The following is a 17,413-nucleotide window of genomic DNA, read 5'->3' on the forward strand; positions in this document are numbered from 1 at the left end:
TTCTTTCCGTTCAACCTCGGACAAATTACAAACCGGCAATTATGACGAGCGACGATCAGGCAGCGAGACATTCAAGGCAAATCCATTCATCCATAATTCTCGTGTTCATGCCGGGTGGTGAAATGAGCCTTGGCTGCAGATGTAAACAGCTCGATCGTGTTTTTTCTCTCCCCCCCCCCCGCCAAGAAACTATAACGCCCAGATTTAAAGAAGGTCATTAAATGTGACATTCAGGTGGAAAAAACAGCAGGAACCTCGGAGGCCTTGGAGCGAACGGTCGCGCACGCGTGCGTGCGTGCGTGTGTGTGTGTGTGTGTGCTTGACGCGGGACTTACTTGAGGGTGAACTGCTCGACGGTGGAGTTGGGCATCAGGTAGACGGAGATCTTCAGGGTCTCCCCGGGTTTGAGGGGCTTCTCGGGCAGCCGGAGGAACATGTTCTTGTCCAGCTGCTTGTCCACCAGCAGCTGCTCCTGGTTGGCCTGGTACAGGCTGATGCTGCCGATGCGCAGCAGGGGGTGCTGTGACGGAGGCTCGCCCCTGGACCCGCCGCCGCGACCCTCGCTGCACTCACCGTCCGCGCTGGGCCCGTGCAGTGTGTAGTAAAGCTCGGCCTGCAGCGTCTCGCTGCTCAGCCCGTCCAGCAGCCCGTCTCCGCCGCCACCGCCACCGCCACCGCCGCCGCCGCCGCCGGAGCCTTTCCTGCGTCCCAGCGGCGCCACGTTGACGTTGAACCAGGACGGCGGCAGCTCCAGCTGGGCCAGGCACTGCGCCAGGCTGCCCTTCAAGCGGCACGACGTCTTGATCTCCCGCACGTCCCGGAAGGCGTGCAGGCGGACGCACGGCAGCCGGTCCTGAGCCTTGAAGTCGTCCCAGTCGCGGCCGGCGATGTAGAAGAAGACCTGCACGGCGGGGCTGTTGGAGAAGACCCGGGTCTGGACGATGAAGGCCCGCACCTTCCAGTTGACGGTCAGCTGACCCGGAACGTCCAGCGGACTGGTGGGCTGCAGCAGCTCCTTGGACAGGACCTGGTCCCTCGAGAAGGAGCCGAAGCTGATGTTGATGGCTGGTAGGTCCTTTGTTTGGAAAACCACAAAACTCTCCGAGCGCTGCAGCGGGTGCCCGGCAGGAGCACCGCCACCGGGGGCGCCGCCGCCGGTGCCACCGCCGCCGGGGGCGCCACCACCGACGGTCCTGCCGCCGCCAAGCGTTTGTCCCGTGCTCTGCGCCTCCCGCAGGAAGAAGGCCAGCTGCGCGTTGGACATTTTGAAGTTGGCGGGGAGGTAGACGCTGGGCGGCGAGGGGCTGGCCGTCATCGCCGAGGAGCTGAGGAGGGCGTCCGAGCTGGTCGGAGAGGTTTTAGCTGCCAGAGCTGCAGAGACAAAACAAAACAGAGGGGAACGGTTAAATCCAGCTGTGGCCCGTCTTGTCAAACAGAAAACGGAGAGGTAAATAAAAAGAGAGCCCCCCCACCCCCCATCAACAAGGCGCAATAAGTCACAAAGGTCGGCTCGGTTCATTGTGTCAGTCAGGCGTGGAGAAGAAAAGGACTGGAAGGTCAGCACGCGCTAATCACATGACTGCCGGTCGATCGGCCGGCAGCATCCGGAGCAGCCGCGGCCGCCGAGCGAGACGCACCGGGACCAAAACCCAGCGACAAGCTCGTGTGTTTACATCCAGCCGTCAGTGTGTTGCAGCCACTTCATCCAGACAAAACAAAACAACAAACCAACAACGCAACAAACGCAAAGTTACTCCAGCGGCGGCGAGGGGGAATAAAATAAATAATGCAAAGTAGGGCAAAACCATCACAGAACAAATAGAATAAATGTGACATACTTATGAAAATTACCCAGAGCCGAGCACAAAAACATATTTGCCTGTCCCCGTGGTCCAAACCAGAGATTAAAAGTCCCATATTCCAAGCCGAGTTTATCGTTGAAATTGCATCCTTTAAATCCCTCCGTAAGAAAAAAAAAATCAAGAAAAAAAAAAATCAAGAGGATCTTTATTTTGGAAGCGAGGCTTTTCAAAAAGCTGTGGAGCGCAACTCGCAGAACTTTTTCTTCTTTATGTTGGTGGTGGTGTTGGAGGGGGGCGGGGGTTCCTCTCTGAAAAACCCCAGCAAGTGGAAGAATAAATGAGGTTGGTTAAGGATAAAAAAAATAAAATAAAAAAAACTCCCCCAAAAAAACAGAACAACGAAAACCAGGGAGGTGGAGGAGAAAAATAGAAAAGTAGTTCCAACTCGAGGTCCTCTCTCTCTGCCTCTCTCTCTCTCTCTCTCTCTCTCTCTCTCTCTCTCTCTCTCTCTCTCTCTCTGGGCTCCACTGCTCCGCTCCGGTTCCTCCTCCTGTTCTTGCTCCAGGTCCAGGTCCTCTGCGAGCGGCGTCCAACCCACCACACACGCAGCAGCAGCAGCAGCAGCAGCAGCAGCAGCAACAGCAGCAGCAGCAGCAGCAGCAGCAGCGGTCCCAGACTGAGGCTGGCTGGCTGCGAGAGACACACTCACACTGACAGACAGGCGGAGCCTCCCAACAGCCATCCCCACCCCCACCTCCAACCCCCACCTCCCACCCCCCCGGCTGCCGGGCTCAACAGGAACTACAGACAAAAGCCTCTAGACGCCACCCAGTTTTTTATTTTTTCATTTTGCCACACCTCGTCTTCTACTCCGTAATCACTGCCGGAGAAGAGACACGCAATCCCCCCCCCCCCCACCTGCCCCACCCCTCGCCTCAGATCAATGGAGGACTCGACTTACACTACACACTCACACACAGCCAAAAAGCAGAACACACACGGAGGTGAAAGAAGGAAAAAAAAAAAACACTCTTCAGCCTGATTCATCTTTTCCCTTTAGACGTGTTAAGACAGAATCTTTGTGTGTTTGTGTGTGTGTGTGAGCGTGTCGGAGCTGGATGTTCCTGTGTGTGTGTGTGTGTGTGTGTGTGTGTGTGTGTGTGTGTGTGTGTGTGTGTGAGAGAGTGCTGGAGCTGGATGTGCCTGTGTGTGTGTGTGTGTGTGTGTGTGTGTGTGTGTGTGTGTGTGTGTGTGTGTGTGGTAGGGGGTGAATGTATTGCTGGAATGCCTGCAGGCAGAGAGAGTAAGTAAGTGGAGAGTCTGCAGAGGGGGAGCGGGAAGGGATTAGGTAAAGATTATTGATGAATTAGCCGAGCTCTCCTTCCCTTCTTCTCCTCCTCCTCTTCCTTTCCCTCCTCCTCGTCTGCCTCGGCCCCCATGAGAATTCCCTGAGAAAGAGGGGACACCAGGCTGAGAGGAGCAGGGAGGGGAGGGGGAAGGGAGGGGTTGGGAGGGGGATGGGCCTCTGGACGGCCTCCCTGCTTCACTCACATGCGCCTGGAATTCCCATAATAAAAGAAAGGCTAGCGGGAGGAGGGATTGTGTGTGTGTGTGTGTGTGTGTGTGTGTGTGTGTGTGTGTGTGTGCGTATCTGTATGTGTGTGAGCACGCACTTGTGTCGTCTCTGACTCTGTGTGTGTGTGTGGGCCCCCGTAAACTGAAAAGCAAACAGCGGGGGCCACTGAAGACGGATCTGCAGGCAGCAGGAGAGGACAAAACATTCCACACTCACAAATGAGCAGCCGCGGCCGCAGAGAAGCTTCCAGGAACTCCAGCAATGACGAGTTCACGCCCAACTACAGGCTCCGGCGACGGCGGCAGCAGCAGCAGCAGCAGCTCCTGCCAGGTGTGTTTGTTGAGCGCCGTGAAAGAATTTGTGCAAGATTATGAGATAAAACAAGATGTGGAATTTTTTTTTGTTGGAATGAACAGAAGTGTTAAAAACTCCAAGGAGAAGGAGAAGGACTGAGAGGGACTGAGGCGCTGGTCGGTCTTTCAGGGACTGAAGGTTTCCGATTCGAAACTTTAATTTGAACATAAACCGGATCTTGTTTTTGCACCTGCTGTTCCTCCCTGTGGCAGCTGAGGCAACATCACACACACACACACACACACACACACACACACACACACACACACACACACACACACAACATCATCACAGACACCAGCGCGTTAAAGGGCAACTTTGCAAAGATTTGAAATCTGACCAAAATGTCTGTTGGAGGGAGGCCTGCTGATCCACGTCACCCCTCTGGGGTTTCACAGAGGGATCGAATTCTGGCCAACAGATCACAAACTCAATTGTGAACATGGCAACGTCCTCTCCAGGCGGCTCATGGGGCGTCATCCGAGTACCCAGAAGGCTACTCGAACCCCCAAAGCCACAGCGCAAAGCTCCTGAGTAAAACATTTTTAGGAACCAGCACTGGGAAATGAGCTGTGGGGCTCGACAGGAAGTGATTGTTGTTATTGTCATCTCCGTTTGACTTGTGGCACCTTCTCACCTCTCAAAACATTGCTCTGCTTCAGCCTAACTGATGACAACGTCATGGTCGACCCTGACAAAGACGACCGCCAACCTTCCTGGCGCGTCTGCGGTGAATTACAAAGCACTGTTGGCCAGAGTCCAGGCAAAGCTCGGCTTCATGCTGAAACTTTCACAAAAAGAAAACGTTTACCGATTTTGAAAAGCACCGTCCTTGAGCGAAGCAGCTGCCTGAGCAGGCCCAACTCTTCCCAGCCCGCTGCGCTTCAGCCTAAACAGTAATTTGGGCAAGTGAGCTTCTTTGTGCCCTGCATCTGTTGGACGAGACGCTGGGAGGATGTGGTGCAGCAGCAGGGAACTCTGGGAAATGGCGGAACCTCAAGGACCTCATTAGTGGCTCCAGTGAGTAAACACCCGCGACCAGAACGAGGCGGGACGTGGCGAGGTGCATCGTAAGCCGGGCTGGTAAAACATCCCCGTAAAGAGCCGACACACGTTGACACGGGCGGAACGTCGAAAGAGGGTCATGAAAGATTCAGCACTCGCTCTCTGCGAAACCAGCCGCCGCAGTGTTTTTCAGACTTTTATTTTTTCTAATCATGTCAGATACAAAAATGTTACATTACGTGTTTACTGATCGAAAGATATGAAGCCTCCGAGCAGAGATTGCTTATGTCTATTCATATTTAATGCTCAGGGATTTTCATCAGAACATTCCTATTAGCAGAGGAATGTATGTAAATATATAGATATGTTCTGAGTGCTGACGTGACTGCGGACACGTTGGTGTGTTTCTGTCAAATCAAAAACTAATGTTGGATGATGAAAGTGCATCAAAGAAAAGAAAAAGTGCAGAAGAAGTTGACTAGCATAAAAAAAGACTTAAAAGTTAGTTACACTGGTCTAACTAACTACTAAACTTCACACACGTGCTGGCATCAAGTTCACGAACATCAAGATGTAAATACCATCTCGTTAGTGAACATCTTGAATAAATAGTTCCACTTTTAATTTCCTTTGAACCACTCGGCCAACGTCAGCGCTTGAATGTCATACTGACCACAAAGCACAACTCTCATGATGCGTCTGGAAACAGCGACGACTGCTAGATACTATGTAGATAGTTTCTTTCGCCGACAAGTGCACTTCAGAAATGCACACAAATAATCCCAAAATGTCCAAGACAACAAATGAAATGACTTTTTTTATTTGAATGCAGATTTAATCCAGGGTCAAATCCAAACATACGGCACCGACCTTAAATCATATTGATTCAATCAGGCAAATTCCACTGATCCCCTGATGGCGCCGCCACTACCTGTGATTAGTGGCCGCTGGAGTGGGATCATGCCACCTGACTGTCATCTCTAATGTAGCGGCCAAAGGTCGCATGACCGCTGCCCTGGACTCCCCTTAATCCTCCCTTTTAAATGGGATGAAGCCGTGCAAGGCGACACACACACACACACACACACACATACAGACAACACAGACACACACATAGCATGTGTCATTGGAAAAATAAATAAATAAATCTCCACCCCGACCCTTGGTGGTGTGTCAGTGGGGAGGACAATTACGTCCCATGATGCATCGCGCCCTGGTCTCCTCTCAGCAGAACCACACTTCCAGCTTAGGTGCGTTTGAAAGGACGACTGTGTGTGTGTGTGTGTGTGTGTGTGTGTGTGTGTGTGTGTGTGTGTGAGAGAGAGAGAGAGAGGGAGAGAGGGCGAGAGGGAGAGAGAGAGAGAGACACACACACACACACACACAGATGGGCCTCCAGTGTGAAACCCTATCGCCTTTCCTCTTCCACTTGATGTCCTATTACACCTCGGGCCAAATTGAATTGAATTCTCTTCCTGTTGTGCTCCCATTATGTGAAACATCTGCTCCATGTGTGTGTGTGTGTGTGTGTGTGTGTGTGTGTGTGTGTGAAGCACAGAATGAGTAAGTGTCTCGTCTAAGAGAGAGCACTTTGTATTCAGCGGATTACTTTTTTTTTTTTGGTCTAGTGTCACTTAATAAAAAGCAGCGAGGCACTTTGAGGTTGAACTGCTGCCGTTCTGCTGCTAAAGTCAGTCGACAAGGAAAAAAAAAAGAGCTAATTATTCCAGCCACCAGCAACTAGTAGTGATTCAGAGGTGCGTTTAATCATCGGCCCACTCACCAGAGGCTTGTTTGTGGTCTCTGTGTGTTTTGGAACTGGAATTCTGATGTGGATCTTATAGCAAGCTCTTCCTGACTGACTGACTGACTGAGTCACAGCACAGCGGTTCTGAACGCGAACTGGCACACAAACATCAGGAGTCGGCCAGCGTTGAAACAACGCAGACATTTTCTAACCACCAGATTCGCAACCTTTCTGACCACACAAGTGTGACTCCCGGAGGTTCTACAGTCTCACCTGAAGCAAGGCGGCTCGGCTGTTGGCTTTTTGGATGGCGGATTTTCAAGATGGGTTTAAGTAGTTTACATGACACAGAGAGGTTTATATATTTATGCTTCTTCTTCATATAATAATAATAATAATAATAATAATAATAATAATAATAATAATAATTACATTTTCATTTTTACTTCTAGGCCTTTTCATAAAAACTGCAAAAGCCGCAAAACCAGGTTGTGTGACGCAAGGTGTTTTTTTTTTATTTATTAAGTTTTTTTTTGAGGGATTTTGAACAAAAGTCAATAAAGTCTCGGTTGATTTCAATTCAGTGACTGCAGGGCTTACATAAGCTCTGACAGCAGTAAAGTGGAAGTATGCGCCAAGAACGTCTCCACTTTTGACCCCGCAGGCCTGAGCAGCCTCAGTGGGAGGAGACAGGTGGGGTGAGAGAGTCCAGATGATGGAGGTGCAGCCGCACGGCCGTTCAGCCTGAAGGCGCCTCTATCACGCCGCCGCAAGCCACCTGTGGCACTTCTCCCGTCTCTGCGTCATTCACATGACTCCGGTGGCAAAAGAAAAGTGAAAAAAGAGATAAAAACACGTAGTTCAATGAAACGCACTGCAATCTGTTGGGCTCTCGCTGTGGCGGCCCGCTGATAGGACGTCATGACGAGGGCAGACATTTGAAGAGGAGCGCGCAAATGTGTCTTCAAGTAAAAGGTCAGGGTAAATTGTTGAGAGGATTTGAGGGGGGGGCGCTCACCGCATCGCTAATGGTCCGCCGCCAACGGCTTCCTCATCGATCTCGACCCGGCTCCTTCACTCCGTCGGCCTCTTTAACTCCTCTGCCGGCCCGAGTGCGGCAGCCGCGGCTGAAATAACACCTTTTAAAAAAAGCGCTCGCCGCCCACTGACGCCGCGGCGGGAGCTAAGGCTCGGCAAACACGCTCGCTGCGCTTAATTTCTGTATTCAGAATTTCCCCCCACATTTGCTGAAAAATGCAAAGAAAGAGTCCCCAATCCAAACCACCTCTCATTACCATTCAATTAGCCGCGGCTGCGACGCAAAGTGCTGATGAGAAAAGGCGCGCTAGCCTGGGGACCGGAGCCGTATTAGCACTTGAAACGCTGCCAGAGTCCTATTTTTGTGCCCGCTTTCTCCGAGGAACGTCCCCTTTCATCGCAGCCAGACCTGGCGCACCTTCTCGTCGTGCGCACGAAAAAAGAAAAAAAAAGGCTTTGGCTTTCATTATGCCACGTGTGTGTGTGCATGTAAATGAGCAAATTAGACCCAAAAACTGGAACTCGGATCCGAGGGAGTAAAATAGCGTGAGGCCGTCACTCTTGTGGTCTCCTCGCCCCTTAACGCTTCTCTCTTGCATCTGCGCCGCGCTAATCGCACGTAGCGCCTGAAACGGGCAATGAGGCAGGAAGACAGACGGAAAGGTCAGCGTGCGGCCTGTGCGCCGTCTGGCTCGGCGGGGTGCCGCCTCGTGAAAACGCCCACCCTCCGCGTTGAGAATCTAGCGAAGCCGAAAGACTTGACGTTTCCACTGAAGCGCATCTCCCTGGATGCTTCTCCAGAAAAATAAACCCTGACTTATCGTTTTTTTTTTGCAGCGCAGAACATCGGAGACCACTTCACCGTCTTTTATGTGGTCAAATGATTTCAACATTGTCCCATCAAACGGTAAATAAACACATGGCAATGTCTCGGGTTATTTGGCATGATAGGATTTAGCGCCAAAGAGCTCATGAAGTGAATATTGCATCAGGAAATTTATGGAAACGGCAAATTGTGATGATAAAAAAAAATAATTAAAAAAAAATTAAAATCGCTTTGTGGAGACAAGGCAGTGAGGTATTCACTTCTGATAAGAATCCACAGCTCCTGCTAAATGAAAAAACACAAACCTGAAAAACCTAAATTATTTGACACCTCTAATCTTTTAAATATATATGAACAGGAACTGCTTGCAGACTCTGTTTTGCTCACCAAGCATATTTAAACCAAAGAAGCTCTTTTTTTTTAATCAAAGTCTTTCAGTTGTGTTGTCAAATTATATCAAATATGTCAAAAGATTTTTTTCCTTCTTTCATGACTGGCAGTTACTTGCATGAGTCAAAAAGCAAAAACCCCTCCGAAAAAAAAATCTTCCTGATTTCTTGACACCTGTTCCTTTAAGAAAATGTTGCCATCAATCATGAAAGAATGATTCTCATCTGCTCAAATGTGGGACTTTTCACTCAATCTTTCGGTTGCTCACTCAGAGACGTGTCTTCACACTAGACTGCATGTGCGCCACACACACACACACACACACACACACACACACACACACACACACAGCACATATCAAGTGCGTTATGTAGAATGGGAGTCCTCTGAACCAGGAAGTTCAGTAAAGCCCTTCGGGCTCGCTGAGCCTCGGCCGCTCTCTGATGTCTGATACAAGAGGGATAACAGAAGGCGGCGACGGGTTAATGATCCAACACGTGTTCTGCCAACTTCCTGTGAGCGGAGCCCTCTGGGATTTTATAGACGCTTCAAAAAAAATAAAAATCTATGCCCTCAGATTTCAATCAATAGCTTTTCAGAGGCCGACGAGACAAAGGCATCTAAAGTTGAGGGTTGAATGACATCATAATTGATTAATTAATTCATTATTGGGACTTTTCTTCAATCTTTTTTTTGTTTTCCCGCTGCCAGAGTCTCACTTTGTGAGATAAGAGCGGCGCCTTTCCCACATTAGATTTACAGCGGCGCTTTAATGAGCCATAATTTGCAGATTAAAAGGGAAGAATATATAGCCGGCCCGATGCTATCAGCGAGGACGTCTTCATCATTGATCCTTTATATGCACTCATAAAAAAAAAAGATCCATAATTTATGCTATCGTTCGCTTTCATCTGGCAGAAAAGTAAAAAAAAAAAAAAAACCTTCCCTTGGTTGGTTGGAGGATCAGCGCAACGGGGCTCTGACTACAGGCGCGCTAAAGAGCTACGTTTCGTCGCGTCACTCTTGCTAACGAGCGGCGCAGACGCGTGCGATTGTTTGATATCAAATATTTACCGACCAATTAGAAACGAGCGGCGGCATAAAAGACAATAATCTTGCCGGGAGAGCCTTTGAAGGAATACAAAAGCATCCGCTTTGGGTTTGTTTTCTTCTTTTTGTGTTTCGCTTTCGTCCCACGTCGTCTCTTTGATGCCAAGCGTCAGGCTGTTAAAATCGATACGACGACTATTAAAGTAAAGATCTGAACTGTCTGACTGAACACTGTTTTTTTTTTCCTTTGTTTTTCAAAACATTGTGGCGTGCGGTCGGAGGCTTTCAGTCAAGCGCACCAATTAGCATGGATTCAATAATTGATGGGTTTTCGGCTACGTGGCGGCGTTAAGAGGGAACCGTTGAAAGACAAATCAACGCCGCTCTTGCACGCTGTGCAGAAACAATCGATGGAAAATATCCCCAATTCAAAGCGCCACAAAGCTGCACAGGTGACAATGAACATGCAGCCGCTTTGAGGTTTACAGATCAATGGAGCCACGGTGAGAAACTTCAGCCGACGGCGTTTCAATCTTGGCCGTTGTTTGCTGCATCAACTTTTGCGCTGGCGACACCTGTGTCTTCTTTCGCTATATTTTGCAGTATGGACACCTTAGAAGGCAGACAGCGGTGACACCCTTCAAATTTTACTCAATCCCAATTCAATCCCAAAACAGATATTTGCCAGATTATTTTTTGTGTTTCAAAGGGTTTGGCTGCATCAGAGGCTCAAAAAATGGAAATGATTTTGTGTGTTGTTGATAAAAAGACAAAATGAGAAAAAAATCTTGAAGTTCTTGTACTCTTGTCGTCTGGAAGTGTTGCAAGGGAAAAAGTCATCTGGCTGAAACATCCAGATCCAAGCTGGAAGGAACACAGCATGTGCAATATGTGGGTGAATGTTGATGACTGGAATAAACGGCACTTGAATACTTGAGACGGCTTCTTCGTGCAACAAAGTATACAGTATAAGTAAAAACCTTTTCCCACCACTGTATATGGTGTATATAAGACCCATACAATGGCTTTTAATTGGACAAAAAGCCTCAAAACAGTATTGAAACTAATTCCTCGTCTTCTACTTCTTGGTTTTCAGCAAACTTTGTCCCGTGACTTGTTTTAATTCTGGGATTGCGCTTCATCTCCTTTGTTCCGCTTTTGTTTGCAGTTTGTGTTTCTCCTCCTGGTCTCTGCGGGCCCCCCTTCGACGGCCTCAACTTTCCAGTTTCCCCAAATGCGTTTGGAAGCTGGAGGACTTTCACAAAGAAAGCTTTACAATTCAAATTCAGAGGGATCCGGACCTCCAGGAAAGGCAGCCGCCCGCAGCGCCCATCGTGGTGACGTAGCCGGCTGCAGGAGTTTCCAAAGACTTGAGGATGGTGTGCGCCTCTCATCATCGCCACCGTCTTCCTTCATCCCTTGTCTCCTGTTGCTTCGCTGCCTAGCGGAGCCCCGTGCATGTGTTAGCAGGGTATTGATGAAAGGATGCTAATGCCTGCAGGCGCTATGATCTGTGCCTCAACACGATCTGAGGCTGACGCAATCCATAGGGCCCGACACAACAGGCCGTCCCGGTGGGGATAGTCACTGTGCTGTAAGATGAGCCTCACAGTGTCAGACAGCCGCTGCTACAAAAGGATTCGCGACACAAAAGGAGTGTAATGTAAGAGCTGCTGATATTGTTGTTGTTGTTGTAGCTGTGCAGCTTCTCCAATAAGGCTGAGAGACACTGGATGAGCTCACCTGCTTCATCAAAAACTTTTTTTTTTTAAATAAATCTGAACCGAACTCAACTGGGACAACCAGAGCGTGGCGCTCAAGAGAGCAACACTGTGTGGGAGTTGTAGTTTATGATCCATGCGTCGGGTACCTTCGAATCTCTCGGCCCGTGGGTGCAATGGTGACGACTTCAAGCATAAACCATCCAAGTTTCAGCCTAAAACTGATCAAGCTACCAAAATCATCAGAAGCTAAATATGCATCAATGTGGTGGGAGCTGCTTACAGTGAAAGAGGTACACTGTTGCTCATACTGTTTGGAGTAAAATACTCTACTGCACTGACCCGTCAGAGCACCTCCAACTGGAACATTACAGCCACTTTCAATGCGAGAACAATGTCATCGTCACAAATGAACATTGTAAAATGGGCTCAACCAAAGCACCCCCCCCACCCCCCCCCCCAAGAGCCGGCAAGTGGGGGAAAAAAAAAAAATCACCCCAGATGATTTGAATTCGACACTAAATCAAGTTTCCTCCCATAAAAGTGAGCGAGCGTCTCACATTACACGCAATTTACTCCCATTTCACACCATCATTCTGACCGATCTGTCCGCCGCTTCGCCCTGAGGAACGCAAGGACAAAGTGACGCATGCAATTCATATCGGAACGACCCGCCGTCGTCATGCGGCGCAATACGACTTTCTGCGAAAGAAGACGGATTCTCAGGTTTTTTTTTTTCCTCCCTCGAATCGGCAAATGTCAGCGAACTCCCCGGGAAGGCCGGCTTTTATTCTAATCACTGTGAGTGTAATTAGCGCTACATTATGCTGATTTGTAGGTTATTTATTGGCAGCCCCCCTTCACTGCGTTTGACCGGATTCTGCGGCGCGGCTCTAATTGCGGCGCCCGCGGGCACGATGAAGGCCGGCTCAACACCGTAACTGGATACAAGGCGGGATGGAGCTGCGTTTATTAGCATATATGTTTTCAGCCCTCCGGCGCGCCGGCATTAATGTGCTGCGGAGGTATTAAACGTCGGGTGAGAAAAAGGGCGGACAAGACAAAGAAGATCAGACAAAGATTTTGTTTTCCACGCCGGAGGGTGAAGAAGGGGAAGGTAAAGGGAAGGATGGGATGGATCTGGGAAAAAAAAACAACAAAAACAAAACACTTGGGACTTTCAATTTCCTGGATGTTTCAGTATGTGTAAAAAAAAAAATCTTTGTAGCCATAAGATATAGTCACTGGAAATACCGTCAACATGTGAGAACAAGCAGGGAGGCAACTTAAAACGTTTCCACCCGCCGCTTCACGCAGAGAGCACTTGAAAAGAGAACAAACCACTGAGAAAGCTGAACCGCAACGTGATAGTGACGGCGAACAATATTCCTCGTGTCATCCCACCGATTCACTGTGCACGAGCGTCTCTCCCGTTCGCAGCTGCAGGCAAAACATTTTGTTCTCTTTGACATAAAAGAGCCTTTCAAGGCTGTTTAATCGCCGATAAGGCTGAAGAAACGTTGACCGAGCCCCCTTCCGAGCAGCGCCACGGCGCTTGGAAACGCTGCTGAGGTGAAATCTTTGATTTACCAAATTCCTCTGGCACGCAGCGCGAGTGAGGCCTCCAGTCACAAAATGAAATTCACATACTGTACACTTCTTTCCTCAAAAAAATCTCAACAAGAAATAAACATAAAAAGTAATTGGGTGGCGGCGGAGGCTGATCGCTATCAAGCGGTGTCACTTTCACCCAACGAGAGCCTCGAGCTGTTGCTAATCGTTTTGGAAAAATCTGATTGGTCCATTCCGTCATGGGCTTCGTCCAATCACAGTCAAAGTTCTTCATTCTTTATTCTTGCAAAGCTCTTCCCTTCGCACGCAGCTTGTCAGCTCTTACTCAAGGTGGAAATGTGCTAACTTACATTTCTCTAAAGTTTGGTTGTTTCTTCAAGGACACATGAGCTCCACTGGCCAAATGTGCTTTGATTCTGCTGAAAGCGGTCACAAGGCTTCACCGACGACCTTCAGCTCTATCAATAACAAGAGCGGCGGGGCAGAACACGTACTACACTTAAGGACACCACTTTGAATCTCCACTCAAAGGGTCACTAATGTTTATTCTTCCAACGTTGTTTCCAGTTACTTTTAAACTAAAAGGGACTCGATGATAGGGGGGTAGTAAAACTTTCCTTCACTTACAAATTTTTTTTTTTTTTTTGCTGTGGAAAACGACCTGTTCTAGCTGCTTAGACGGGCAAATGACTATGACTGGACGACGGACACACGTCTGTAATTGGCTGCCTCGTGGCAAAGCGCAAATTCCTTCCGGCTCCACAATCTCATTGCCAGGAGGCGGGAAATCGCTTTTCTGCTCCGTGGACCTGACAGGGATCCGCCATGGCATCGGTGGTTCTTCTCCACCAATTGTTTTTTGCAGCGGCAGCCGTCAGTGATTGGACATGTCGCATCCAGCTGTGGGCCGCTGGGGAAACAATCATCTTCCTGTTTTTGAAGGCGCATCACCTCAACGCAACGATCAACCCTCAACAGACCCGACTGACATAGAACACTTTCCCAAAACCTACGCACATCTTTGATTCTCAGCTCCACAAACTACGCCAACATTCCCATTCCCACCTTGGCGGTGCGGCCGGCTCGGTTCTGCAGCTCGCCAGATGCTTGAGATTCTTTTCAGAGGGGAGAGCTTCATGTGGTGGCGGCGGCGGCGGCCCATTGTGTGGCAGCAGCCGCCTCACAGCGTCATGGCCACGCTGCGGAATGCCTCGGAGCCCTTGGGAATGAGAAAAAGGGACGTCTTTGTTTCCTCCCGGATCACTGTCACACAAACACGCAGCTTTAAGTTGTTTTTTGGTCCCTCTTCGGGTGACGAGCGCTCGCTGCCAGATCTCCATAACAACCGGCGAGAAGGAGGGCCGGGTTTTGAAGGGGGAGGTTCAGGAAAAAAAGCCACTTTCTCCTGGACAAGTGGGAGCTGCTTTGGATGCCCGAATCTTGATGGTCACAGTGTTTTTCTGGCTGTGGCAGATAAAAAAAAGAAAACATGAAGGGGATTTCTTTTGTTTCTGTTTGGATGTGAAGCCATTCAGCAGAAGGACGGTGGGCAAAAGATGCCCAACAGAGCCGGGACATACTGTATCTCTAAGCTCAGGGAAACGGCGTTAAGGCACAACAGTTTTTGAAGGAAATGCTGGGGATGAAACAATAAACATACAGCAGAAATAAATAAAACCTCCTTTAGGACACGAAAGCCTCAACGCTCCTTCAAAAAGGAGGAAACTACATTTAAGTGGCGCTGAGGTGTATTTTTTTGTATTTTATTTTGGCACTACTGCCATCAAGCTGCTAATTTTCCTTAAATTTAATAAGAAGAAAGTTCCACTTGGCGAGCTCATCAGCATCGCTCCGGGAAACTGCCGCAGGTTTCACATCCATCCCTCGACTGAAGGAGCAGCTGTGGGGGGTTTTCTCCAATACTGACCGCTGATAAGACAAACCCATGCAAACCTCAAGGTCTCATAAACGGCCCTTGCAGATTAGGAGGCCGGTTGATTATGGAGCTCTCGCTTTGCACGGTAAATGTTTCACAGATCTGCTGGGATATTTTTCACTTCCATCCAGGAAAAGAAGCGAGTAGACGTTGCCTGGAGGGCCGACGTGTACTGAACCTCGTCATGCACCATGCTCGATAATTGAATCAGAATCTACAGTCGAGCTCGTTGGCACCAGCAACAGGATTTCTATTGGTGCAAGCTTGGGGGGAAAAAAAAAAACTGGAAAAAACATCGTTATGAAATATAATTGGATAACTTCGTGCAATCGGCTCACATTTTCAATACCATCACAAGCCGACTGAATAAAGAATTGAAAAAAAAGACAAAGTTGCACACAGAGGTTAGCCGTAATCGCTATAGACAGATGCCAGCGGCTTACCTTAATTAACTCTGACTGGTGTCTTATTTTACTTAATCCCTTTTCAATTAGCTGAAGTGTAAACAAAGAGGCTTCATAATGATAAGTTGGTGCTGAATGGGTGGCACAAGAAAACAAGAAAATATGCTGGAGAGATGTGTGGCGCTCTTGAAACTCCAACACTGTGTGATCCAAAAGCAAAGGGTTCCCGCCAAAATTGTCTTGCTAACAACATAAAACAGTGAAAACTTTTGCTGAGAAGGACCAAACTTTTTTTAAAAAGTAAGATAAGTTCACCAATTGTTCCTGAGGTACTTCCCTCCTGATATAAATGCCCCTGAAAGAGACACACTGCAGCAAGCAGCGAAAGCCAGCTGTAAGCTAGTCAGCTAGCAACAGGCAGTCGACTAGCAGGTAGGGTTGCCAACCGTCCCTTGAAAAACGGAATCATCCCATATTCAGAGACAAAAGTACGCGTCCCGTATTGAGCCTACAAGGGATGCACTTTGTCCCGTGTTATCATGAAAATCGAAAATAGTGTGTCATATGTAGAATGAATGAATACAGGCAGGGTATTACCCTACATAAGACTATGTAGGGTAAACTTATTCCCCGCCTCTCCTGCTTTGTGACCAATGAGCTGACAGAACACTGACATACGAGTATGACAGTACGGAATCCCGGTCATCTCATTGGTCGAGGTACTTTTGCTCGCCATGCAGATAACGGAAGACAACATAGCAGCATGGACGACGGTGACACGGACAGTGCTGCACCCTCTGGCAGCAAAACGTCGACTCCAAAAAAAAAAAAAAAGACGACTCCTCCAAGAAAAAAGCTAAAAAGGTTACAAAAGTACAGAGAAGAAAGGGCAAAAGATAATGGGTAGAAAAAGCGCGGAATAATGATTATAAAGTTATAATAATGTTTATAAAGCGCACTGCACTGTGTGCCGGCGGACTTTTTCCGTAGCCCACGGTGGACTGACTGACCTAAAGCGGCACGCTTCCAGTGGTGGGCACACAAGAAACATAAGGGACACAACAACTAAGAGAACCCTAGACCAATTTATTGTCCACCAGGCAACGCCAGAAGCAGATATGGTATGTACTGTAAAATACGCAATTGTCCCATATTTGGCAACTACAAAACCTGTGCCGTAATGAACTGACACGGGACGCACTTCACTTTGTCCCGTAGATTTCGGGGACGTCCCCGTCGACCATAAAATAATCGATCCTACCCTTCTGTTCTGCCTTCTGAGATAAGTTCCCACACCTTGAATAACTTCCAGTCCTCCAAAGTCAAACTACTGCACGAAAGACACTTTTTCTGTGACTCCTCTGAAGGGAGCAGCCGAGACCATCACAGGGAGGTTTATTTCATTCCGAGCCGCTCTCGCGCACGGGTCAGTGAAGGTTAACCAGCTGCAAAGCGCCACAGTCGTGAGGCGGTGGTGTGCAGAGTTAAGTGAAACACGGTGGAAATCACAAAAGAGAGGGGAAAAAAAAAACAGTCATTCCACACAAGGCCAAAAAGTATTCAAAAGTGAAAACGCCCCCTTCGCCCTCTCCCCCCCGCACCATTTTCAATCTCACATGGACGCTGGTATCGTTCCGGCATCCTTTCAGGCAGAGAATGGGCCCCAAAAATTGCTTCCAAAGAGGAGTTACGAGCGACAAAAGCAACATGTGAGAGACCGCAGTTGAAGTTGCAGTGATTTGATTCACAGTAAAACAGTACATGAAGGACTCCCTTGCTCGTGGGCTCAAAATATTCTCGCCTGTATTGTGAATGCAAACACGAGAGCGACGAAGAGTCACGGTCAGGTCTTCGCTCTGCTTCGGAAAAAAAAACATTTTAAGTTTGACAACTCGGCGATTGGCTTGCGACGCGCTGGCGCACGGACGCAGAGCGACGTGAAAAAACATCAAGTGCGGCACTTGAGCAAAGAGTGCTTTCATCAGGTGGGCT

General features: G+C 48.7%; 1 protein-coding gene across 2 annotated transcripts in view; it reads right to left on the minus strand.

Annotated features, from left to right (window-relative positions):
- Positions 1–17,413, minus strand: part of tmem132e (transmembrane protein 132E) — a 269,977-nt gene that overhangs the window by 80,340 nt on the left and 172,224 nt on the right. The window contains exons 1-2 of one of the 2 annotated variants that reach the window (XM_076031959.1): positions 1,839–2,448; positions 336–1,371 (exon numbers count right to left, since the gene is read on the minus strand). In XM_076031959.1, coding sequence (XP_075888074.1) covers positions 336–1,371; positions 1,839–1,917 — 1,115 coding nt within the window. In that variant the 5' untranslated portion in view covers positions 1,918–2,448. Of the gene's footprint in view, positions 1–335; positions 1,372–1,838; positions 2,449–17,413 lie in introns of those variants that run through there. The other variant, XM_076031960.1, reaches the window with a different exon arrangement.

The sequence above is a fragment of the Nelusetta ayraudi genome, unplaced genomic scaffold, assembly GCF_046127955.1.
Source record: "Nelusetta ayraudi isolate G7.1 ecotype Tasmania unplaced genomic scaffold, CSIRO-AGI_Nayr_v1 ptg000033l, whole genome shotgun sequence".
In the NCBI taxonomy this organism is placed as follows: domain Eukaryota; kingdom Metazoa; phylum Chordata; class Actinopteri; order Tetraodontiformes; family Monacanthidae; genus Nelusetta; species Nelusetta ayraudi.